Genomic DNA, 25421 nt, shown 5'->3' on the forward strand with positions numbered 1-25421 from the left:
GAGTAACCTAAACTTTACTCAAATGCATAGTACTATACAGTTGAAGTCGGAAGTTTACATACACTTCAGCCAAATACATTTAAACTCAGATTTTCACAATTCCTGACATTTACTCCTCGTAAAAATTTCCTGTCTTAAAGTCAGTTAGTATCACCAGTTTATTTTAAGAATGTGAAACAACTGTGGGACCTTATATAGACAGGTGTGTGCTTTCCATATCATGTCCAATCAATGTAATTTACCACAGGTGGACTCCAATCAAGTTGTAGAAACATCTCAAGGATGATCAATGGAAAAAGGATGCACCTGAGCTCAATTTCGAGTCTTGTAGCAAAGGGTCTGAATATTATGTAAATAAGGTATTTCTGTTTTCTATTTTTAATACATTTCCAAAAATGTCTAAAAAACAGTTTTCACTTTGTCATTATGGGGTATTGTGTGTAGATTGATGAGGAAAAGGTTTTATTTAATACATTTTAGAATAAGGCTGTAACGTAACAAAATGTGGAAAAAGTCAAGGGATCTGAATACTTTCCGAATGCACTGTATGACTTGTAACTGAGAACGAAACACACAGGAGGGATGATAACAAGCTATTTTTATTGGCTGCAGCCTGCAGTGTTCACACCCAATGTGCCATTGTTCACACATAGGGTAGGCCTACTAGTTACAGTTTGTAAACATTTCACAAGAAATTCATATTGTATGGTTGCTTGTGAATGTCTCGTTTCCTCCATTCCTCCAAAGCTGATCACTCCATTGTATCCTTGGACTAAAAGAAACATTTAGGGAACAATAATTAGTCATTAATCACATTAATCTAATTTCTAATCTCAGCCATATTTGTTGAATGGCAACAGAATGACCTATTAATAAAGGGTTATCATACCTTGCAGCCAATTTCACGGCTCTTGGCTCTCAACTTGTTGACCTGGGACTCAGAGATGTCGGCACGCTCCTGAGCTTCCTCCAGCTCATGCTGCAGCTTCCTGTACCTGGACAGGTGAATGTTGGACTGCTCCTCCTGTAAGACAAACCAACTGGTCAAATGTAACATATATACTGTAAGCCTTATTATAAGACATTATAAAGGCTCAAACCTGCTTATAAGTTAAGTTATGGAGCGTTATATCTGCAGGCCATAGGTAAAGTAAAGTAAATGTTACCAAAGTAAATCTAGAATGCATAGTTGAAACTATGCAGTTTTATGGTATTTCTACGATAATAAGAATTACATTTACTTACAGCCTCCTCAGACTGTCTCTTGTAGGCTTTCACTTTCAGCTGCAGCTTGTCCACCAGATCCTGGAGCCTGCTCGCATTCTTCTTATCCTCCTCAGTCTGTATAAATTAAAGGACGATTATGGCTTAGGGGTCAAGATTACTCTTTACAGGGTTCTTCTCATCAGATGTTGAAAGTACCTGGTAGCTGAGCTCCTTGACTCTCCTCTCATATTTGCGAACACCTTTAATAGCATCAGCTGAACGTCTCTGTTCAGCATCAACTTCACTCTCCAGTTCACGGACCTTGAATTAAATAATTTGATTATAACCAAGTTATTACAGTGTATTTCCTTTGTCATTGGTGGAGTCATTAGTAATCAGTGTGATAGTTTTCATTAAGATGATGTAGTTAGAGTTTACCCTGGACTCCAGTTTCTGGAGTTGTTTCTTTCCGCCCTTCATGGCCAGGTTCTCAGCCTCATCCAGACGGTGCTGCAGGTCCTTCACTGTGACCTCCAGGTTCTTCTTCATCCTCTCCAGGTGAGAGCTGGTGTCCTGCTCCTTCTTCAACTCCTCTGCCATCATGGCAGCCTGCCACCATGGAATTTCATGTAGAAAAGGATAGGGATGTTACTAATCGGCAAGTACATTTGCTGTAAGACTTTAGATTTATATTATATGCTGTAAGGACTCACATCAGTAATAGCCTTCTTGGCCTTCTCCTCTGCATTTCTTGCTTCCTGGACAGTGTCTTCCATTTCACCTTGGACCTGAGTAAGGTCAACCTCCAGCTTCTTCTTGGTGTTTATAAGGCTGGTATTCTGAGAATGCAGCAGTCCAACACGCTCACTGGCATCAACCAGCTCCTGTTCGGCCACTTTGCGCCCTCTCTCTGTCTGCTCCAGGGCAGCCCTCAGTTCTTCAATCTCAGCCAGCATCAAGTTATTCCTACGCTCCACTATGGCTACTTGCTCCTTCATATCATCTGAGGCGCGGACAGCATCATCAAGGTGCAATTGGGCATCCTGAGGTCAAAGGAAGAAAACTCAATGATATCATATTTGTCTCACAGCCTTCCCGAGTCAAGTAGATGTTTAAAATCCATACCTTGAGTGCTCCCTGGATGTTCCTCAGCTGTTTCTGGCTTTCAGCAGCCTGGCGGTTGGCATGGCTCAGCTGAATCTCCATCTCATTGAGGTCTCCCTCCATCTTCTTTTTGATTCTCAGGGCATCATTCCTGCTCCTGATCTCAGAGTCCAGAGTGTTCTGCATGGAGTCCATCATCCTCTGGCTGTTCCTCTTGATCTGCTCTGTCTCCTCATCCTTCTCTGACAGCTTCCTGTCAACTTCACTTTTAACCTGGGTTAGCTCTAGCTGAACATGGAGAATCTTGGATTCCTCATGCTCCAGCGTAGCCTTAAAATGTATCAAAATTGCAATTAAGTTATAGATGAGTAATAGACAACAGAATGTATTGTACCTACTTCCCCTTCCACTTTAAAAATGGGCATTTTATCTGTATTCTCTTTTACCTCTGCTTCCTCCAGGGCAGTCTGAAATTCTGACTTCTCAATCTCCACTGTCTTCTTTCCTTTCTCCAGCTCATGGATGGTCTTTCCAGACTCACCAATATGTTCAGTCAGGTCAGCGATTTCCTCTTTGAGAAACATGGAAATAGTGGTCATCACACAAGATGGTCAATTAGATTGCTTAATTAAAGAGTATTTACCCTAATAAGAATATTTAAAGAAAATGTTAAACTGCATGTATTGTTTTCTTGCATGTAGACATTAAAGTAACTGTCTAGTGTTTCCAGATTACTATGAAATTTGACCTATAATTAATTACAATATGAGTGAAATAGCTTACCTTACATTTTTTTTAAATGAAGTATGTTAAATGACTGTGTTAGAGTGATGTGAGCGTACCCCAATAACAGAATGGTGTGGGCATATACCGGTCATTAAAAATATTAATGTGAGTAGACCGCTGATTGGCCAGCTAAAGAGATGTTCACTGGACAGTTACTTTAGGTTTGTTTCAGAATGTTTGGAACATACGTTGCAGGTTCTTGTTCTCCCTCTTGAGTGTCTCCAGGTGGTCCAAACATTCTTCATAGGAGTTCTTCATCTTGAACAGCTCGGTGCTGAGAGAGCGGGCCTCTTTCAGAGACCCCTCTAGCTCTGCCTGGCCCTCCTCATACTTCTGCTTCCACTCGGTCAGAACCTGGAAGTGTCATTAACAATTTCATGAATAAATTAGTGACTGAATAGGTGGATTTCATTCATTTTTCCTTGCCATCTTGTCTTTCATGGTACCTTGTCAAAGTTCCTCTGCTTCTTATCAAGTTGGGCAGCTGAAGCGTTAGCTCTCTCCACATCAATCATGAGATCCTCCACTTCACCCAGCAGTCTCTGCTTAGTCTTCTCCAGAGAAGCACACTTGGAGTTTGTTGCTTCAATTGTCTCTTGTGCGTCTTGCAGACGCTGTGCAAGCTTTTTCCTGTAAAGGTATAGAAAGATGTTTTTTCTCTGATGTTTGCCATTGTAGGTATTTTGGTCATTATGAACATGTTCAATGTCTTTAATTACTTGGCATCCTCAAGCTCCTCAGTGCGCTGAATGGCATCAGTCTCATATTTGGTTCTCCACTGAGCCACCTCGCCGTTGGCTTTGGACATTCCACGCTGCAGCTCAGCCTTGGCCTCCTGCTCCTCCTCAAACTGCTCCCTGAGCAGGTCACAGTCATGGCGGGCTGATTGAACAGAATGGGCCAAGGCATTCTTGGACTTTCGGTTGATTGTAGAGAAAGAAACCTTTCTTTAGAATTTGTTCAAAACGATTTGTACACATTTTATGTACTTCTTTGCAAACCTATTATGTGATTTATCCTACTTTCACTTCTTCCTCGATGTGCCTCTTGAGTTCCTCAATCTGCTGTGTGAAAGCTTGCTTGCCCCTGGTCAACTGGGAAACCAGAGCTTCTTTTTCCTCCATCTGACGCCCGTATTCACCTGATTGAAGATACAATGTAGGAAATATGTTTCTAGCAGATATATTGATGATGTTTGTTTGGGTAAGTAGTGTTTCTTTGCACACTAACCATTCTCTGTCAGCAGTCTTGCCCTTAGCACACCTATGTCATTCAATTGGCGCACATGTTCATCGTTCTTGGATTTGAGCTCACTCATTTGATCCTCAAGAGAGCGGCACATTTTCTCATAGTTTCCCTGAAACAAGTACAGTTTTAGAGTTATTTGATCATGACTTGTTTTTTGACTTCAATACAAATCTGTTATTTTTACCTTTGATTTGGAAACAGACTCCAGGTTGCTGGAGAGGTCATCAATCTCCATTTTGTATTCACTCTTCTCCTTCTCCAGCTTCTGCTTGACACGCTGGAGGTTGTCTATTTGTTCTCCCAGTTCTGCCACAGTGTCGGCCTGCTTCCTACGGAGAGCAGCAGCGGTGGCCTCATGCTGCAGGGTGGACTCTTCAAGATCACGACGCAGCTTCTGGAACTCAGCCTCACGCTTCTTGCTCATCTCAATCTGGACAGATGTTGCACCTCCAGCTTCTTCAAGCCTCTCACTGATCTCCTCAAGTTCCCTGGAGAGATCAGACCTCTGCTTCTCAACCTTGGCCCGAGCAGCACGTTCAGCCTCAATCTCCTCCTCCAGCTCCTCAACCCGAGCCTGAAATACATGGGCGTATATATTCAGCCCTTGCAAAGCCAACTAGAAATATTTATTTGTATAGATTAGAATCACTTTAGTTAAGTGCTACGTCTTGAATCAACCTGGAGCTCCTTGATCTTCTTCTGGAGCTGAAGACTAAGTGCCTGTTCATCCTCAACCTTGTTAAGAAACTGGCTTAACTCAAAGTCCTTCCTATGTACAGTTGAACACAAGAACAGGGAATGGAGATGAAGTTGAAGTACTTTCAGTAAAATATACGAGCTTGCTTTAGTATTGGCCAGCAACTTACTTCTTAATCTTCTCCTCTGACTGCTGCCTGTCATTTTCCAGATCCATTACGGATTCCTGAGAGAGTTTCAGATCTCCTTCAAGCTTCCTTTTGGCTCTCTCAAGGTCCATGCGGACTTTCTTCTCTTGCTCCAGAGATCCTTCCAGCTGTTTTAACAGAGGGCAGGCATTATTGTACTGTGGTTCCACCTAAATGTGTATATGGATAATGTACTACTAGTTATAACCTCTTTTTACTTCATCAATTCAGTTTGTTTTTTTGCTCACATCATCCACTTGCTGTTCAAGCTTGGTCTTGGCTTTGGTCAGAGTGTTGACTTTGTCTTCCTCTGCCTGGAGATCATCAAGGACTTGCTGATGTGCCTCTTGGAGGGCTTTCTTCTCCTTGGTCAACTTGGCAATGGTTTCATCTTGGGAGGCCATCTCCTCCACTAGGTTTTTAACCTAAGTAGAATCATGTAATGTTTCATTAACATGGTTGCCTGTATCTATAGAGATTTTTTTAATTTTTTTAATTTCACCTTTATTTAACCAGGTAGGCAAATTGAGAACACGTTCTCATTTACAATTGCGACCTGGCATGCACAAAGGTTGTATTGAAAAATAGATAACCTTGTTTTCGATGGCATGTTTCTCCTTCTCTACTTTGGCCAAGGTGAGCTCCAAGTCATCAATGTCTTTCTTCAGCTCAGAGCACTCGTCCTCCAGTTTCCTTTTCTTGGCAGTCACCTCAGCATTGAGCTCCTCCTCATCCTCCAGCCTTTCAGTTGTCTCTTTGAGTTTGGCTTCAAGCTGAATCTTACTCTTAATGAGTCCCTCACATCTTTCCTCAGCATCATTGAGGCTCTCACCTTCCTAGAGTTATGATTATATGATATTTTATTAATTGTTTCACAATTATACTCTCAAATATACACAAGGGTTGATGCACATTTTACTAATCCACTCATTCAGTTACAGATGCTACTTACAGATGCTACTTGTAACGCCAAGGCATTTCTTTCATTCAGTATAGCAACCATCTTCTCTTCAAGCTCTTTCTTCTTGGACAATGCCTTTGTCAGATCCTCCTTTGTTTTTTCAAAGGTCTCCTTCATTTGGGCCATCTCCTTCTCAGTTTCAGCACTCTTTAGAAGAGGCTTGATCTTGAAGTACAGCTTCATCCATGGCCAGGTTTTGACGTTCATGAAGGAGCGGATGTTGTATTGGATGGCGAAAGTAGACTCTCTGTCAAAATCCAAACAAATAAAACAATAGTTGGATCAAGTCAATTATAAACGCAACAACTGTGTAAACCAATGAGGATGGATAGACATTTCTTTCCAGCAAAGCCTTTACCTCCTCTCAATCATCTTCATATACTCTCTCCTCATGAGAAAACCTCTGCACAGGGCCTGAGTCATGGTCACCAGAGAAGACAGTTTCTCATCTCGCATCTCCTCCAGAGTACCCAACAGACCAGCTTTGAAGAACACCTGCAATTTAGTGTTTATTAGAAAAATATTCTGAACTCAGAGGTTCAAAGAGCATGTTAACACCTTTAAAGGAGTAATCTCGGAAACCCAGATCTAAAATATTGTGTAACTGCGTCACATATTTGATTAGGTTCTGGGGGAAGATGTATGTGAGAAAAGATACTGATGAGAGTAACAGTCTCCACCTCCCTAAATGGAAACTCTCAGCCAAAGCCCCCCCCCCCCCCCCCTCCCCCCATTAAGAAAACGTTCCACTTGAAATCATTGCTTCAAATTATTGCTTCAAATCTCTGCCCCCACTTTAAGCACCACCTTCACCCAATCCTGACACGTCCAAATAACCAGTGATGGAAAACTAAAGTACTGGAACTACCGTTGCTCGTTAGTCGTTGGATCCCACAGTCTTTTGACAGATGTTAACATTACAATACCATTTATGTTATGTAGTCTGTCCACAAGAGATTAGTAAGAGGAATACTGTTTTACCTTGGTGTGCCCAAACTTGTACTGAGTGTGGTCCACATCAATGGACCCCAAGAGCTTCTCTGAAGCCTTCTTGTTGTCCATGAACTGTCCCTCAGGGATGACTTTGGCATTCAATACTTTGTATCTGGAAGAAAAGATAGTTCAACTTCATCAATCACTACCACGCAGTATCCACACAGCTGTGTTGGATGTCACAATATCTGCAACCACTGACGATGGCTGACTTTTCAAGCGTACTGTGTATTTACCTCTGCTTGAAGTCACCATATTGGATTCTGCTGGGGAAGCCCTTTCTGCAGATTCTTATACCTTCCAGCACACCATTACACCTCAGCTGGTGGATGACCAGGAAGTTTTCCATCAGACCTTGTAGACAAACGTCATGTTTTACTCATTCACTTTCATAAAACTTAAAACAAGGTTTTTCTTCACAGGGCTAAAAACAATTTCCAGCTTTTTAGCACTTACCTGGTGTCTTTGATTCATTGGGAATCAAACATCGCACAAAGTGCGGATGAGTGCTCCTCAAGTTGGTCATCAGCTTGCCCAAGTTTTCCTGAAAGTTTAAGCATACTTAAATCAACAATAAACATTTGCCTTGCAAACTCCAAACTCAATTGTTGAATCTCAAACATTTTGAACAAAAGCCATTTCAGATCCACGCACACCTTAAACATATTATGATATGAATAAATTGTGAATATTTCCCCTCTCCCGTCATAATGGAACATTCTCTCCATGTTTGATGAACACATACCCTGAACAGAGCAGACACTGTCTGGAAGGAGCCGCCCTTCTTCTTGGCGCCACCCTTCTTGCTTGCAGCCTCTATTTGTATATTCAAAAGATAAATTCCAGCATTACAGGGATGCAAAATGTGTTAGTATTTACGGAATGCGCTAATGCCATAACTAGGCTTTATGTAAATATTTTCAAAAAATCTGTGTGAATAGTGAACACTACCATCGGCTGCTGGAGTTACATAGAGATAAGCCAGCAGTTTGACTGTAGACTTCTGGTAGAGTTGCACAACAGAGTCATTCAGGGGGTCCTTGTTCTTGTCCAGCCAGCCTGTGATACTGTATTCTACAATGCCAGCATAGTGCACAAGGGCAAAGTGGGCCTCCTTCCCTGCCTCCTTTCCTTTGGTAGGCTTTGGCTTTTGGAAGGCGGCAGTTTTGCCAAGATGCTGTTCATTCAGCTTGGTCTTGAAGGTAGTGTCAGAAGCTTTGGGGAACATGCACTCCTCTTCAAGGATGGAGAAGATGCCCATTGGCTGTTGAGAACAGAATACTTTTAATAGAGACCAGGCTTTTTTACAGTAAAATATTGATTTAAGAAATTAAGAAAATTGTTATTATGTGTACCTTCTCAATAAGCTCAATGCAGGCAGCCAAGTCCATACCAAAGTCAATGAACGCCCATTCAATTCCCTCTTTCTTGTACTCTTCTTGTTCCAGTACGAACATGTGGTGGTTGAAAAACTGTTGCAGTTTCTCATTGGTGAAGTTGATGCAAAGCTGCTCCAAGCTGTTGTACTGGAGAAAATGAAATGTTTAGGGTAGTGCATTAAGTCAGGTAGTTAGTGTAAATTGGAAGGAAAAGTAAGTTGTTTACCACTCACATCAAAGATCTCAAATCCAGCGATGTCCAGCACACCAATGAAGAATTGTCTGGCCTGCTTTGTGTCTAACATCTCATTGATACGGACAACCATCCATAAGAACATTTTCTCATAGACTGATTTACAGAGGGCCATAACCGAGTTGCCAACCTGTGGTACAGTCTGCCCCTTGGTCACCATCTCATTCCCGACCTTCACTCTGGGGTAGCACAGAGCTTTGAGCAAGTCAGCGGAGTTCAAGCCCATGAGGTAGGAGATTTTATCAGCCACTAAGATGGAAGGTAAAATGGTACTCTTTTTTACAAAGATCATACTTTTTTACAAAGATCAGATATTTCAATCACCATGTTGAGTAAATATGTACTGCTTGATTTGATTTCATGCATGTAATGTATACCAGTTTGACAACGCCAGAGATTTCTGGTTGCAGTGTCCTCATCCTTTTTCAATTTACCTTCAGTGCCATCAGGCTCAGCCTGCTCCTCACGCTGCTTCTGCTTGAACTTCATTGCCCCATGATGCATCACAGAACCAGTCAGCTTGAAGATGCCAATCTTCTCATCAGCAGTGAAGCCCAAAATGTCAATGGCCTCCTGTGATTTAAAGTAGAGGTGGGCTATGATTACACAAAATGGACTTCCTTTGAAAAGCAAGTTGATTTCCCTCCTATCCTGGAAGAACACTACACATCACCTCTCTCAAGTAAGAAAGAAAAACACGATTCCGTGCAACATCAATCAAAATATGATCAAAATATGATTCATCATGTTAAGAACAAACAATTATGGCATAAAATAACATATGTCAATTTGACTTACGTCAGTGGCAATGAACTCGTCCACATCACAGATACTCTTGACGGTGATTTCACCCTGACTGAGCATGGGATAGTCGTAAGGGTTGGTGGTGATCAGAAGAGCATCTGGAATATGTACACATGTTTAGCAGTGACATTATTAACCTGTTCAACTCGGACACTCTCTGGTGGCATTTTCTAAATGACACATAATATTGTATACTACCCCCATACAATACATTTTGGTTACAAAACTATAAGTCTTAAGAACTGTGGGATTCTGATAAAGGTGTCAGAAACAATGTGACTATTACAGAGCCCAAGATATTTTTTGTCAAATGTTGGGGAATAAAATATTTGAAAGTCTAGGTTTGACATAAAATATGTCACCAATTACTGTTCCAAAAGGATATATATATATTTTATATTTAATTTTTATTAAAAAGTCAGATCTTTTACCTAATGTTGTCACTCGAAACATGCTCAAATGTCCATAGGAACACAGACATTTAAAAGACGCAGGGCAAAGTAATCTTTCGTTTCACAGGAATCCTTTTTCGTCTTAGAGGAATGATATACATCATTTATGAGGAGAAAGCTGGAGTCTCTACCTGTCCAGTGTGTAAATATACCCCCTGTCTGATTCCCAGTTCGTCCACTAGATGGGAGCAAGAAGTCACATGAAGTATCTTGGCCACTGTCTGGTTTGGGTAGTGAGTCACAGTGCCAAAATGGCTGAACAGATTTTCAAGCCTGACATCTTACAATGACCCTAGAAATCAGGCCTTTCAAGTGGTACTTAAAAAATAAACAAGACACAGACAGGTGAGGAAACTTCAAACTTATTTTCCCAATCACTTTTCCTATTATAAATGAGTGAACTTGATCAACGGTCAGTGGTGGAACAAGTACCCGCCTGTCATACTTGAAAGTGAAAGTCACCCAGTAAAATACTACTTGAGTAAAAGTCTAAAAGTATTTGGTTTTCAATATACTTAAGTATCAAAAGTAAAAGTACAAATCATCTCAAATTCCTTATATTAAGCAAATATTTTTACTTTATGGATAGCCAGGGGCAGACTCCAACACTCATACATAATTTAAGCAAAGAATTTGGGTTTTGTGAGTCCGTTAGTCCGCCAGATCAGTGGCAATAGAGATTACCAGGGATGTTCTCTTTATTAGTGCGTGAATTGCACAATTTCCCTGTCCTGCTAAGCATAAAAAATGTAACGAGTACTTTTGGGTGTCATGAAAAATGTATGGAGTAAAATGTACATAATTGTCTTTAGGAATGTAGTGAAGTAAAAGTAAAAGTTGTCAAAAATATTAATGGTGTTAATGGTGCATGTGGAGGATGCATACAAGATAATGTGGATGGAGAAGGAAATGTATTGCTTTGCAATGACCATCAGGGTGTACCCTATTTGATGGTAACCCTCAAACTTACCAGACCCAGTACAGGGCCCAGAACAACTTCTCAGAGTTTAACAGGCTTTTATGTAGCCCTATTGGCCTTATGTATTCCATGTCATATTTCTATATTTGTCTCTCACCCAGCAATTGTGGCTGGTGTCCAGTCATGAGCTGATAGAAGATGTGGTAGCTTCTCTCAGCAGACAGCTGGAATGTCACTCTAGACTTCTCCAGCAGATCTGTAGTTCAGGTATAGCATGGTTAAGAGTGTGTTGTATAACATAACCCTTTTAGAAGATAATGACAAGTTGTATGTTGTATAACATACCCATTTTAGAAGATACTTACAAGTTTCAATATCGGCTGAAGCCAGCTTTCCGGTAGTTCCAAAATGGATTCTGATGAATTTACCCTGAACAGTCGAGACATTGTAAGTAGTTCTTCAAGATTTTAACAGGCAGCAAGTAATGTGAAGCGGCATTTTAACATTACTTACAAAACGGGAGGAGTTGTCATTCCTCACAGTCTTGGCATTACCATAAGCCTCCAGCAGAGGGTTAGCTGCAATGATTTGATCCTCCAGCGACCCCTAGAGATGACATGATACAGCAAACTTTATAAATGAAGAGTTTAATTCCAAAATGCTATAGGGGAGGGTTTGGCCAGGGGGGCTTTACTTGGCTCATCACGCTCTTGCGACTCCTTGTGGCGGGCCATTTGCAAACATTTCTGATGAAAAAACACAAATGTGAGCTGACTGATTCTGTGAAGTTTTGGAAATCTACTCTTCAAATCTACTTACATGGACTTCCTTAACTAGGGTGTCATAGGCCCCATCTGAAATGTACCATCAGACCACTGGAGGCTGCTGAGGGAAGGACGGCTCATAATAGTCGCCGGAACGGAGCAAATAGAACTGCATCAAACACATGGAAACCACGTGTTTGATGTATTTGATACCATTCTACTCATTCTGCTCCAGCCATTACCACGAGCGCGTCCTCCCCAATTAAGGTGCCACCAACCTCCTGTGCCCTAGACCCTACAACACAATTGTGTAGATCTGAGATGCGACATGGTGAAACTTTCACCGGGCCTATTAGAGAGCAAAATGACGCTATTACCATATGGATTGCTCCTGTCAAAATGCGTAGGGTTTCGTGATCCATTTGGGATTGGGCCATGGCCATTGAAGCTGATGGGTGTTGTGGAGAGACATATCAAGTGTACAAAGCTCCCCACTGGAGCCAGGGGTTTAATCCCTGCATCCACCCTTCCCACTACATCTCCCACCTGCCTGTATCCCTCTTTCGTTTCATAACTGTCTAAAAAAAGTGTCAAAATACCCTTAAAATATATTTTTAAATTAATAAGGAAGCGCACTACTTTCAGTTTTATGCATTTGTACTGAAAAAAATATAGGCCTAAACAATATGATTTATTTTCTGAATAATACATTTAAAACTTCTTCTTAATAGCCATTTCCACTTTGGGAAAAAATTGTGTAAAACTTAAACGGCCTCGTACTCTGTTCTAGATCATATGATATGCATATTATTATTACTATTGGATAGAAAACACTCTGAAGTTTCTAAAACTGTTTGAATTATATCTGTGAGTAAAACAGAACTCATTTGGCAGGCAAACTTCCAAACAGGAAGTGAAAATTCTGAAATGGTCTCTGTGAAAGGCTTCGCCTATTCAATTGCCTTGTATTTATGGATATGTATGCACTTCATACGCCTTCCACTAGATGTCAACAGGCAGTAGAACGTTGAATGAGGTGTCTAGCCTGATGTGGGACCGAATGAGAGCTTTTGGAGTGACAGGTCAGCCATATTGGCAGCATTTTGCTGCGCACCAGGGTGCACCATATCGTTGTCTGCAATGCCTTAGGTAGACACGAAGAAATGCTCCGTCTGGGCCGTTATTGGATACATACGAGAAAAACATCCTAAAGATGGATTCTCAACTGAGTTTGACCAGTTTATTCGACTTTTATTATCACTTTTTGAATTTTTCGTTCCATGCGTCAAACTTTCATGGACACGTGAGCTCCACTATGCTAGCCAAAGTTGCTAATTCGACAGAAGAAATGGACAGAAGAAATTGACAATCTAAAACAAACAACAATTTATTGTGGAACAAGGATTCCTGGCACTGCATTCTGATGAAAGTTCATCAAAGGTAAGAGAATATTTATGATGTTATTTCGTATTTTTGTTGACTATGTTGACTCCAACATGGCGGAGAATGGCTGAGCGCTGTCTCAGATTATTGTTTGCTGTGCTTTTTACTAAAGTTATTTAAAAAAATCTAACACAGCGGTTGCGTTAAGAACCAGTGTATCTTTAATTATATGTCCAACATGTATTTTTCAGCAAAGTTTATAATGAGTTTTTCTGTTAGATTACATGACTCTCTAAAATTTCTCCGGACAATTTGGAGCATTTTGGCGCCATGTTCACAATGTAAAACCAGGATTTGTAGCTATAAATATGCACATTTTCGAACAAAACATAAATGTATTGTATAACATGATGTTATAAGACTGTCATCTGATGAAGTTGTTCAAAGGTTAGTGATTATTTTTATCTCTATTTGTGGGTTTTGTGAAAGCTATCTTTGCGGTGAAAAAATGGCGTTGTGTTTTGGGCTATTGTGGTGAGCTAACATAAATATATGTTGTGTTTTCGCTGTAAAACATTTTAAAAATCGGACATGTTGGCTGGATTCACAAGATGTTTATCTTTAATTATGTGTACAACATGTATTTTTCATAAATGTTTTATGATGAGTATTACTGTATTTCACGTTGCTCTCTGTCTCTCATGTTGGCTGGATTCACAAGATGTTTATCTTTCATTTGCTTTATTGGACTTGTGATTTCATGAAATTATATTATATGATATTCCCTGTGGCGCTAGGCTAGGCTATGCTAGTCAGCGTTTCTGATGAGGAGGATCCCGGATCCGGGAGGGGGGGTCGGTAGAGGTTAGCAGATTTGGTCATCAGTACCCACACCAAAAAATAACAATAGCATGATGCCTCTGCCTGAAATCAACATACTTTAATCTCGACACACTGTATTTGCACAGTATATACAATAATGTGTCTCACCTTTATTTTCCCAGAAGCAGCAGCTGCTGCTTGTTCCTTCTTGCCTCCAGCCACTGCGATTGTCGCAAAGTACTGGATGACACGTTTGGTGTTCACAGTCTTTCCTGCACCGGATTCTCCGCTGCGGGGAGGAAACACTCAAAATAAACACTTTACACAGTTGTTTTCTGTTCAAAACGATTGAAGGCTAAAGACTTAATGAAGTTGATACGTTCATTAGACTACACAGACACAGGTGCTTACGTAATGAGGATTGACTGGTTTTCACGATCTGCAAGAGGGAAAAATATCAAAGATTAGCCTATGTTGATGAGACAATAAAGAGGCCTTCTCTTTTTCAGTTAATTTAAATTGCACCAATAAGTGAGCATACCAGTGAGCATGTGCTGATAGGCATTATCAGAGATAGAGAAGATGTGGGGTGGGGCCTCAATTCTCTTTTTGCCTCTGTAAGCATTCACAACCGACTGGTCGTACACTGGGAGCCACTTGTAGGGGTTCACAGTGACGCAGAACAGCCCAGAGTAGGTCTGTAATAGAAGGGAATAATGTTTGTTAACATTTCAACTCTCCATTGATTCATGTCTTGAACGCTAGATTATCTTTCATTTAAACTCACGTAGATCATCCATGCTGCGTAACGCTCTTTGAGGTTATACAACACCGTGGCCTCATTGAGGTGGGTCATCATGGCCATGTCCTCAATTTTATCGTACTTCGGAGGGTTCATGGGGTGGATATCATCCTCTTTTACAGTGATGGTCTGTGCCAAAAAAAATAGACATAAAAGAGATTAATAATTAATCTAAAATGTTACTTACCTTGTATGTACTAATCCGTTTTTATTAGAGTGCTGAGATAGAGATACATTATATCACTTACTTGCCCACATAGCGTTTTGACAGTGGCTTTGCCACCCTCTCTACTCTGGAGAACCCCTTTGAGGTACATCTCTTTGGGCTCAACCACAAAGAAAGCTGATTTGGCATCAAAGGGAGCAGCCTGGGCTGCAATCCTCTCCCTTTCCGGCTTGCGGAGATAAATGGCCGCCACGCCAAAGCACTGCATCTCTGAGTCCCCCATGGTGGCTCTTTGCTCTTTGCTGTTAGAATGTAATGCATTGTTGTTAACAAAGACTCAGGTACCAACAAAATATAAACAATGGAGAAATTCGACTTCAGATTTTGACTTATGATAGGTTAAGTCAGTTGTACTAAGCTCATGCGGCATATGTTATAGGCTATTCACCGAGAATCACTGGGTTGGTGGCACCTTAATTGGGGAGGATGGGCTTGTGGTAATGACTGGAGAGGAATTGTGGAATGGTATCAAATACATCAAAAAGCTGGTTTCCATGTGTTTGATGCCATTCTATTCGCTCCGTTCCGGTCATTATTATGAGCCGTCCTCCCTTCAGCAGCCCACTGTGGTGGGTACATTAGTTGAAATGATCATTGAACAAGATGTTACAGATGATGCCTTTAAGAGTTGAAATCTTTCTCATTATTAACGTCTTACAAAGAGAAGATAACCCAACTGTAAAGTACTGACTTCACTCGGACTAAAGGGAATCATTGAACGGTACTTGAGCGGTGGTTGGACACATTGACAGCATACAACACTATACACTAAGATAACCTTATGGTATGTTGTCACTTCATGACTACTATGGTAACTATCTCAAGGTCAAGGCCATCAGACTGTTAAATAGCCATAATCACTAGCACAGAGAGGCTGCTGCCCATATGCACAGACTTGAAATCATTTGCCACTTTAATAAATGGAACACTAGTCACTTTAATAATGTCACTTTACTCATCTCATATGTATATACTGTATTCTAAACTATTCTACTGTATCTTAGTCTATGCCGATCTGACATTGCTTGTCCACATATTTATATATTCCTAATTCAATTCCTTTACTTAAATTTGTGTATATTGGGTATATGTTGTGTGAAATTGTTAGATATTATTTGTTAGATATTGCTGCACTGTCGGAACTAGAAGCACAAGCATTTCGCTACACCCGCGATAACATCTGCTAAACACGTGCATATGACCAATAAAATGTGATTTGATTCCAGATTTGATTTGAATTGAACTGCAGATACACAAACTGAAGGTTACTGAAGGTACACAAAACAATTATTTAATTGGAATGACAGGACCTTAGCCAAATTAGTAACTAATAATTAACATTCTTGGTACTGTATATGTGATAACACAAAAATGTACCATTTTATAACTACATGTAATGTTTGCAAAGTAAAATATTTTTACCTTGTTAGGCACCAACAGTGCAGGTAAGTCTCTGGCAGCCTTTGAACAGAATACCTGAATAGACAAAACATTTATTTAGTATTTTACAGCTTCCTCTACATATTAAAATGTATAATATTAAATCAGATAATGCAATATAGAGTGACTCTAATAATTAAGATATAGTGATTAAGATTATAATCAAAGAAATAATCAGAACGTTTGATCATTTAAATGTGCTTGTTATCTATGAGCAAAGCAAGACTAAACTGAGGTAGCATCTGTGCTGGAGCATGACTTACCTTAGCTGGGTCCCTGTCTGTCCTGATAGGAGTGGTGTCGCTTCTTATATAGAGGGACGAGTGCTCTCAGGAGATTACTACTTGATCTCATTGGTCATGTATTTTGGCTTTGTTTGGCAGTAACCTCTAGACTGCTAGTTGACGTGTGACTGCATCGTGAAATATCCCATGATTTATCTCACATATAATCAGGGGCGTCAGTGGCTGTCATTGTTTTGAATGATTTATTTAATTGATGTTGACATTAAATATTGTAGCGTACACAGTATATATATAGATCTTATTTTATATGTTTTACAAGATATGTAAATACGTGTTTTGTGTTGTGCAGTAAAAACATTGACTCAATCTATGATGAAATCTCTACAAAATCTCAAATGAGGTGTGAAAGGTTTTTTGTCAAGCATTTCTAACACTCAAGCTTTGTTTCAAGTAGTGCACAGAAAATACTTGATTCAAGGTTAGGTCAATCTATGGCTCTTTAAAAAAAAAAAACGTTCACTGGCACACACAGAATATCCTCATTTAGCCGTGACATCTTGAAATGTCATTGGTATACTGTTGCAGTAGCCGTGCAAGTCCTAAATTGTTATAAAGAAATAAAATGGGTAATGCCAATGAGCTTGAAGTAAAGTAAGGTGGAGGGTTCCAAGAGATTATTGTTCCACACAACAGGGCCAACAGCTGTGGACATACCAGCTCATCACATGAAGGAAGATGAGACAACCTCCCAATAAGAACCCATCTTAAGTCATTGAGTGTTTAATCTCGTTGCGTTTCTGCTCCCTCGAGATTTAAAGGTTTTCCCTTTGCAAGTAAAGTCACATTGCACATTACGTGTTTGTTTTATTTTTGTAGGTGTTAAATCTTCTACCAAAGAGTGTTACTTTGAGACGGGGCCAGTTGTTTTTCCACTGGGCACACACTGGTTGAATCAACGTTGTTTCCACGTCATTTCAATGAAATTACGTTGAACCAACATGGAATAGATGTTGAATTGACGTCTGTACCCAGTGGGTTGTTGTATACACTAATATTGTACTGTTGAAAAATGTATCCTGTGTCTTGACAATAGATATTACAATAAATGTTAAACTATTAGAATGGGTTTTATTTTTTCCCATGCTGTAAACACCGTGGAGTACCATTATTATGCTAAGAACACACAGCTCAGAACATTAAGCTAAAATGAGATCTCAATCTGAAGATGTACTGTAGAGATTGACAGTTGTTGAAGAAAGTATCAGGGTGACCTTCCTCCCACAGTTTTGCCAAGAATGTGCCATGCAGTCGCCAAGGGATCTAATACGGCACGATTTAAAACCAAGAGAAGGCTGCCAGAAGGATACTTTTTTTTTCCCATTGGAAAGGTGATCTGATCTGAACAGTGGATAGGAGGGTTAAGAAATTCTCAAGTGGTTACCCACAGGATATAATGGTCTCCTGTATTCAAGTAAAAATGTGATACTTGATATCTCCTTTGAAACACTCCTTTTTTATTAGGACATATTTCATATGGCTGTGTTCTGCCAAAAATGTTTCACATGTTTAGAAGGCTTATTGTGTTTTCAGGGACCTTGACGTGCTACTGTCAAATTCAACCACTTGAGCTTCCTTGTTTGCCAAGCAGCAGCAACTGTGCACAGGGAAGCAGACCACAGTTTCAAGTAAGTAACAACAATAGCATTTTGTTAAATTCTTTAGGATTTTGTTAATGAATGTGTTATTGCTTTGAATGAGCTTATTTTACCTGCTTATTATAATGCGCAATTTGAAAGTTTGAAATACAGTTGAAGTCAGAAGTTTACATACAACTTAGCCAAATACATTAAACTCAGTTTTTCACAATTCCTGACATTTAATCCTCGTATAAATTCCCTGTCTTAGGTCAGTTAGGATCGTCACTTTATTTTAAGAATGTGAAATGTCAGAATAATAGTAGAGGGAATGATTTATTTCAGATTGTATTTCTTTCATCACATTCCCAGTGGGTCAGAAGTTTACATATACTCAATTAGTATTTGGTAGCATTGCCATTAAATTGTTTAACTTGGGTCAAACGTTTCAGGTAGCCTTCCACAAGCTTCCCACAATAAGTTGGGTGAATTTTGGCACATTCCTCCTGACAGAGCTGGTGTAACTGAGTCAGGTTTGTAGGCCTCCTTGCTCACACACCCTTTTTCAGTTCTGCCCACAAATATTCTATAGGATTGAGGTAAGGGCTTCGTGATGGCCACTCCAATACCTTGACTTTGTTGTCCTTAAGCCATTTTGCCACAACTTTGGAAGTATGCTTGGGGTCATTGTCCATTTGGAAGACCCATTTGCGACCAAGCTTTAACTTCCTGACGGATGTCTTGAGATGTTGCTTCAATATATCCACATAATTTTCCTTCCTCATGATGCCATTTATTTTGTGCAGTTCACCAGTTTCTCCTGCAGCAAAGCACCCCCACAACATGATGCTGCCACCCCCGTGCTTCACGGTTGGGATGTGGTTCTTCGGCTTGCAAGACTCCCCTTTTTTCCTCCAACCATAACGTTGGTCATTATGGCCAAACAGTTCTATTTTTGTTTCATCAGACCAGAGGACAATTATCCAAAAAGTACAATCTTTGTCCCCATGTGCAGTTGCAAACCGTAGTCTGTATTTTTTATGGCGATTTTGGAGCAGTGGCTTTTTCCTTGCTGAGCAGCCTTTCAGGTTATGTCGATATAGGACTCGTTTTTACTGTGGATATAGATACTTTTGTACCTGTTTCCCCCAGCATCTTCACGAGGTCCTTTGCTCTTGTTTTGGAATTGATTTGCACTTTTCGCACCAAAGGGCGTTCATCTCTAGGAGACAGAACGGGTCTCCTTCCTGAGCGGTATGACAGCTGCGTGGTCCCATGGTGTTTATACTTGCATACTATTGTTTGTACAGACGAACGTGGTACCTTCAGGCGTTTGGAAATTGCTCCCAAGGATGAACCAGACTTGTGGAGGTCTACAACTTTTTTTCTGAGGTCTTGGCTGATTTCTTTTGATTTTCCCATGATGTCAAGCAAAGAGGCACTGAGTTTGAAGGTAGGCCTTGAAATACATCCACAGGTACCCCTCCAATTGACTCAAATTATGTCAATTAGCCTATCAGAAGCTTCTAAAGCCATGACATCATTTTCTGGAATGTTCCAAGCTGTTTAAAGGCCCATTCAACTTAGTGTATGTAAACTTCTGACCCACTGGAATTGTGATACAGTGAATTATAAGTGAAATAATCTGTGTGTAAACAATTGTTGGAAAAATGACTTGTGTCATGCACAAAGTAGATGTCCTAACGGACTTGCCAAAACTATAGTTTGTTAACAAGAAATTTGTGGAGTGGTTGAAAAACAAGTTTTAATGACTCCAACCTAAGTGTATGTAAACTTCCGACTTCAACTGTATATATGACTGAGTCCAGGGATGACTTAATTTCTAGATACTTACAAACAAATCAACCTGTGCAGAATGCTCCAACTCTACCTACCTCCTTCAGGTCAAGACATCTGTCTAGTCTCCTCCACTGTAACAATACTTTTATTGTGTAACTGCTTCCTTACAACTATGTGACGTTGATTAGGTCAGGCAGATGAAGAGATGTTCCCCAATTCAAACGGCAAAAGGAGTTGACCCTATTCAACATGAACATTTTGAAGAGCTGGTGATATCCCCTTGATTTGAGTGGTTTCCCTGTTAGTGGATGGTTGAAGTTGTGGCCTTTTATAGCTAATTTACCATACATAGTTGCTTTCCATCCAGATACTTGCTTATTAATGTTGCACTTTGCTACATACATTTTTTGACTTTTAAATTAATTGATTCATTGATTCTTGAAAAATTCTACTTATTAATGCCTCATGAGCTTAGGTCAACTGTCTAAAAATGTAATTGTAAACAAACACTGCGTCAAAACATGGTTAATCATTGGCAAATGGGTTGAACTGATATGCCAAAAGTGTTGACCTGGTTGAAAAAATATCAGAATTGGGCTGCCTGTGAAAACACAGCTTTAACTGTTTACACAAAAAGGTGGTGGGGTGGCCGCTTTGTTATTGTTTGAACTGCAGATTGCCCCTTGAAAGGAGGTTGAAATTGATTTGTATGACTGAGTCCACAGAAAACTTGTTTTAATAAAAGGCAGCGTGTACTGTATTGTAAGTCCATAAATCAACCACTGCATGGTGCTCCAGATCTACCTACCTCCTTGAGCTCCAGTCTCTAGTCTGCTCCGCTGTAACACTACAGCCATTCAGAAATTCATAAAAATGGGAACTCGTTCAAGAAAAATATATTGATTTCCACACCAGCAGGTGATGTCTTTCATCAAGTAGTTCATTTTATTTCTTCAAGAACAAATTAGCATTTCAAAAAGATTTTTTTGAACCCCAGACCAGGTTTATGTGTGCACCTGATATTTCCACAAGGAACAACAAGGTAAAGGATGAAAACATTAATATTTTCATTCTATCTTAAAGCTGAAATTCGCATTAGGTGAAAAAGCGCCACTCGTCGCCGCAGCGCATTTGCTATTGTTTTTGTTTTGTGTATGAAACGGAGGAGAGTAGCACTCAGTATTGTGGGAAGAAAATCATTGCAGTACATCCTATGCTGTTATATCGCACGTGCAATGATGTCCGAGGGATAGAAACAGTGTTCGTTGTTTGAAGTAACTTCTTTGTGCTTGTTATATAGCAAACGGACGTGGCAGTTTCATCAAGTACGGATTCCAGCTTTAAGCTCTTATAAGTTATTTGTGGAGAGACTTTTCAGAGGAAGATCATTCTCAAGTGCAGAGCTGAACTGTAATCTAAGATGCCATTGTCGGCTGCTTTGTGTGTTTGATGACAAGCACCTAGGTATTTCTAGGTGCTAAATTCCAGAAAATGTCAGCTTCATCCATCGCTGGCATACTGTAAGCATATATCCTGTACTGTCCTTGCTATATGAATTCCCAACCCCTTACATGACCACTATCGTAACGTTAGGTGACAATTCCTGTCTGCCGTGCACTGTTGTGTATGTGAAATGTAGGAAATTGAAAGAGAGAGAGATGCTGCTTATAAACAGGGCAAGGTGACCGGGGACAATAGTTTGGTTAAGCAGTTCAAATATGACTTATGCAGATTGATCAAGATGGCGAAACACAAGTATAGAGACAAAGTGGAGGATCAATTCAGCAGGTCTGACACAAGGCGTATCACGGATTACAAAAAGAAAGCCAGACACATCACGGTCACCAGACGAGCTGAGCTGCCGAGGAGAGCCCCAGATGACAACGTGGGCTACACACTCACAGTCTCTACTGAGGACGTATGGAAGTCAGTCAAACGTGTTAACCCTCGCAAGCCTGCCAGCCCAGATGGCATCTCTAGTCGTGCCCTTAGAGCATGTGCAGACCAGCTGACTGTTGTGTTCTCTGACATTTTCAATCGCTCCCTAGCTCAGGCCTCTATACCCACCTGCTTCAAGATGTCCACTATCATCCCTGTGCCCAAGAAAGGGAAAGTAACTGAACTGAATGAGTACTGACCAGTAGCACTCATTTCCGTCATCATGAAGTGCTTCGAGAGGCTAGTCAAAGACCACATCACCTCCCCCCTCCCCAACACACTCAACTCTCTCCAATTCGCCTCCCGCACTGACAGATCCATGGACGACACAATCTCCATTGCACTGCACACTGCCCTCACCCACCTGGACAAGAGGAATGCATATGTGAGGATGCTGTTCATCGACAACAGCTCAGCCTTCAATACCATAGTGCCCTATAAGCTCATTATGAAGCTCACAGCGTTGGGTCTGAACTCCTCCGTATGCAACTGGGTCCTGGACTTCCTGACGGGCCGCCCCCAGGTGGTGATAGTATGCAACATTGCCTCCTTGACACTGATCCTCAATACGGGGCCCCTACAAGGGTGCGTCCTCAGTCCCCTCCTGTATTCTCTGTATACTCACGACTGCGTGGCCTCACACAGTTCCAACTCCATCATCAAGTTCGCTGACTACATGACAGTACTAGGCCTGATCACCAACAACAACGAGACAGCCTACAGGGAGGCAATAGACACTCTGACAGTGTGGTGCCAGGTCAACAACTTCTCCCTCAACGTTAGCAAAACAAAGGAGCTGATTGTGGTCTTCAGGAGCAAACAGGCTGGACACGCCCCCATCCTCATCAAAGGGGCCGCCGTGGAGATGGTTAATAACTTCACATTCCTCGGCGTACACATCTCAGAGAAGCTGAAATGGTCTAACCACACGGACACCGTAGTGAAGAAGGCACGACAGTGACTCTTCAACCTCAGGATGCTGAAGAAAGTTGGCCTGTTCCCGAGGGCCCTCACAGTGTTCTACAGGAGCGCCATCGAGAGCATACTGCTGGCTGCACCCCAGCCTGGTTTCGGCAACTTCACTACCGCTCATCAGAGAGTGATATGTGCAGCCGAACGCACCATTGGTTGCACACTGCCTGCCCTACAGGACACCTAGAACATCAGATGTCACAGGAAGGCCAAGAAGATAATCAGGGACACCAGCCACCCAAGCCATGCCCTGTTCTCCCTGCTTCAATCACTCAGACACGGGAAGTACAGGACTGGCGAATAGTTTCTACCTTCAGACCATCGGGCTGCTGAATAGCCACCACTAGTCAGCTACCTGCTCCCCCCCAACCTCAACTCCCTTACCTTACCTGCTACTCCCCCATGGACATTCTTTCTCCTGCTGCTCTCCCCTTCTACTCCACCGTGGACATTCTTTCTCCTGCTGCTCTCCCGTTCTACTCCCCCATTGACATTCTTTCTCCTGCTGCTCTCCCCTTCTACTCCCCCATGGACATTCTTTCTCCTGCTGCTCTCCCCTTCTACTCCCGCTATGGACATTCTTTCTCCTGCTGCCTCCCCCTTCTACTCCCGCTATGGACATTCTTTCTCCTGCTGCTCTCCCCTTTTACTTCCCTATGGACATTCTTTCTCCTGCTGCTCTCCCCTTCTACTCCCCCATGGACATTCTTTCTCCTGCTGCTCTCCCCTTCTACTCCCCCATGGACATTCTTTCTCCTGCTGCTCTCCCCTACTACTCCCCCATGGACATTCTTTCTCCTGCTGCTCTCCCCTTCTACTCCACCATGGACATTCTTTCTCCTGCTGCTCTCCCCTTCTACTCCCGCTATGGACATTCTTTCTCCTGCTGCTCCCCCCTTCTACTCCACCATGGACATTCTTTCTCCTGCTGCTCTCCCCTTTTACTCCCCCATGGACATTCTTTCTCCTGCTGCTCTCCCCTACTACTCCCCCATGGACATTCTTTCTCCTGCTGCTCTCCCCTTCTACTCCCCCTATGGACATTCTTTCTCCTGCTGCTCTCCCCTTCTACTCCCGCTATGGACATTCTTTCTCCTGCTGCTCCCCCCTTCTACTCCCCCATGGACATTCTTTCTCCTGCTGCTCTCCCCTTCTACTCCACCATGGACATTCTTTCTCCTGTTGCTCTCCCCTTCTACTCCCGCTATGGACATTCTTTCTCCTGCTGCTCCCCCCTTCTACTCCCCCTATGGACATTCTTTCTCCTGCTGCTCCCCCCTTCTACTCCCCCTATGGACATTCTTTCTCCTGCTGCCCCCCCTCTTCTACTCCCTCTATGTGTATTCCACCACCACCCCCCACCACAACGACATTCATCACTGTAGAAGTTGTTAGTATGTCTAGTATTACTTTCTTGTTTTTTTTTCACTCAATGATCATGCTGCTTCCCTCCTTATGGTCATTCCCCCCACCCCCCCAACAGTATTTACACTGCCTCCACCCCAATCGGGCATTTACTCATTCCTCACTGCCACAGTTGTTATTATGTATATAGTGCTATATTTATATTGTTTTTATTACCATTTTCATTATTTCACTAGTCCTGCGTGTCCTGCGTGTTGGAGCTCGAAGACTAAGATTTTCACTGTACCCTGCAATCACGCCTGCAACCCCGCAATCCTGTACATGTGACTATTAAACAATCTGAATATGAATCTGAAATGGTCCGATTGTTTCTGGTTCTGAAATGGTCTGGTCATTACGCTTGTTTCTCCGTGATTTTACACACTCTATCAGCTGGTTATCAGATAATCACCGGTTATAAAACAAAAAGTCCACCAATGTAGAACCTGCTGAAAATAAAGTCCTGTATAGATTGTATTTCCAGCCAGCAACTATCGTGGAATTACGACGATGATCACACTTTCACACTTTTAGTGTTAGTTTAATCAGCTAATGTACAAAAAGGATATAAAACACAGGAAACACTGACTTGATTTAACTGCATAGGGCCTTTGACGTGGCTCATTGTTTTAAACAATCTGGTTTTGGATTCCACCTTGTCTCCCCCTTTCCTCTTTTAGAATCAACTGTCCCACACCATTGGATCCAAACAGGCTATTTACTGTATAGGCTACTCTGGAGACCACATGACAGATCTAAGGCTCTACTCCCGCACATAGGGATTAAATGACACACAGGGTTTATATGGTAGATAGATAGGAGATCCTGACACTTGACATGCGACACAGATGGAACTCCTTGTCTTCACACGTAGCTAAGATAATAGATGGTTCTCTGTGGAATTCTCAAAGATGGATTAGAGCAGCTGTTGTGAACATTATTAGGTTGAGATAAACGTAAACATTTTTAAACATATGTGCAGGATCATCTTGGATCTCTTCT

General features: G+C 41.4%; 1 protein-coding gene across 1 annotated transcript; it reads right to left on the bottom strand.

The window, feature by feature from the left end:
- Nucleotides 1–592: 592 nt before the first annotated feature.
- On the bottom strand, nt 593–16458 carry LOC129844616 (myosin heavy chain, fast skeletal muscle-like). The gene is made up of 38 exons (XM_055912719.1): nt 16409–16458; nt 15009–15228; nt 14746–14889; nt 14500–14656; nt 14370–14397; nt 14127–14247; nt 11503–11595; nt 11355–11418; nt 11147–11245; nt 9613–9716; nt 9249–9387; nt 8795–9063; nt 8538–8708; nt 8134–8446; nt 7928–7998; nt 7639–7726; nt 7419–7536; nt 7171–7294; nt 6548–6684; nt 6181–6436; nt 5822–6064; nt 5477–5653; nt 5211–5356; nt 5023–5113; nt 4529–4918; nt 4327–4453; nt 4119–4237; nt 3816–4012; nt 3543–3726; nt 3285–3450; nt 2757–2881; nt 2332–2640; nt 1920–2249; nt 1645–1815; nt 1423–1527; nt 1246–1341; nt 890–1024; nt 593–772 (listed from the first exon to the last, which is right to left on the bottom strand). Exons 2-38 carry the CDS (start codon nt 15207–15209, stop codon nt 752–754), a joined length of 5829 nt encoding a protein of 1942 aa, XP_055768694.1. The 5' UTR covers nt 15210–15228; nt 16409–16458; the 3' UTR covers nt 593–751.
- Between the last annotated feature and the right edge of the window lie 8963 nt (nt 16459–25421).

Source organism: Salvelinus fontinalis, chromosome 3, assembly GCF_029448725.1.
Source record: "Salvelinus fontinalis isolate EN_2023a chromosome 3, ASM2944872v1, whole genome shotgun sequence".
NCBI classification, from domain to species: domain Eukaryota; kingdom Metazoa; phylum Chordata; class Actinopteri; order Salmoniformes; family Salmonidae; genus Salvelinus; species Salvelinus fontinalis.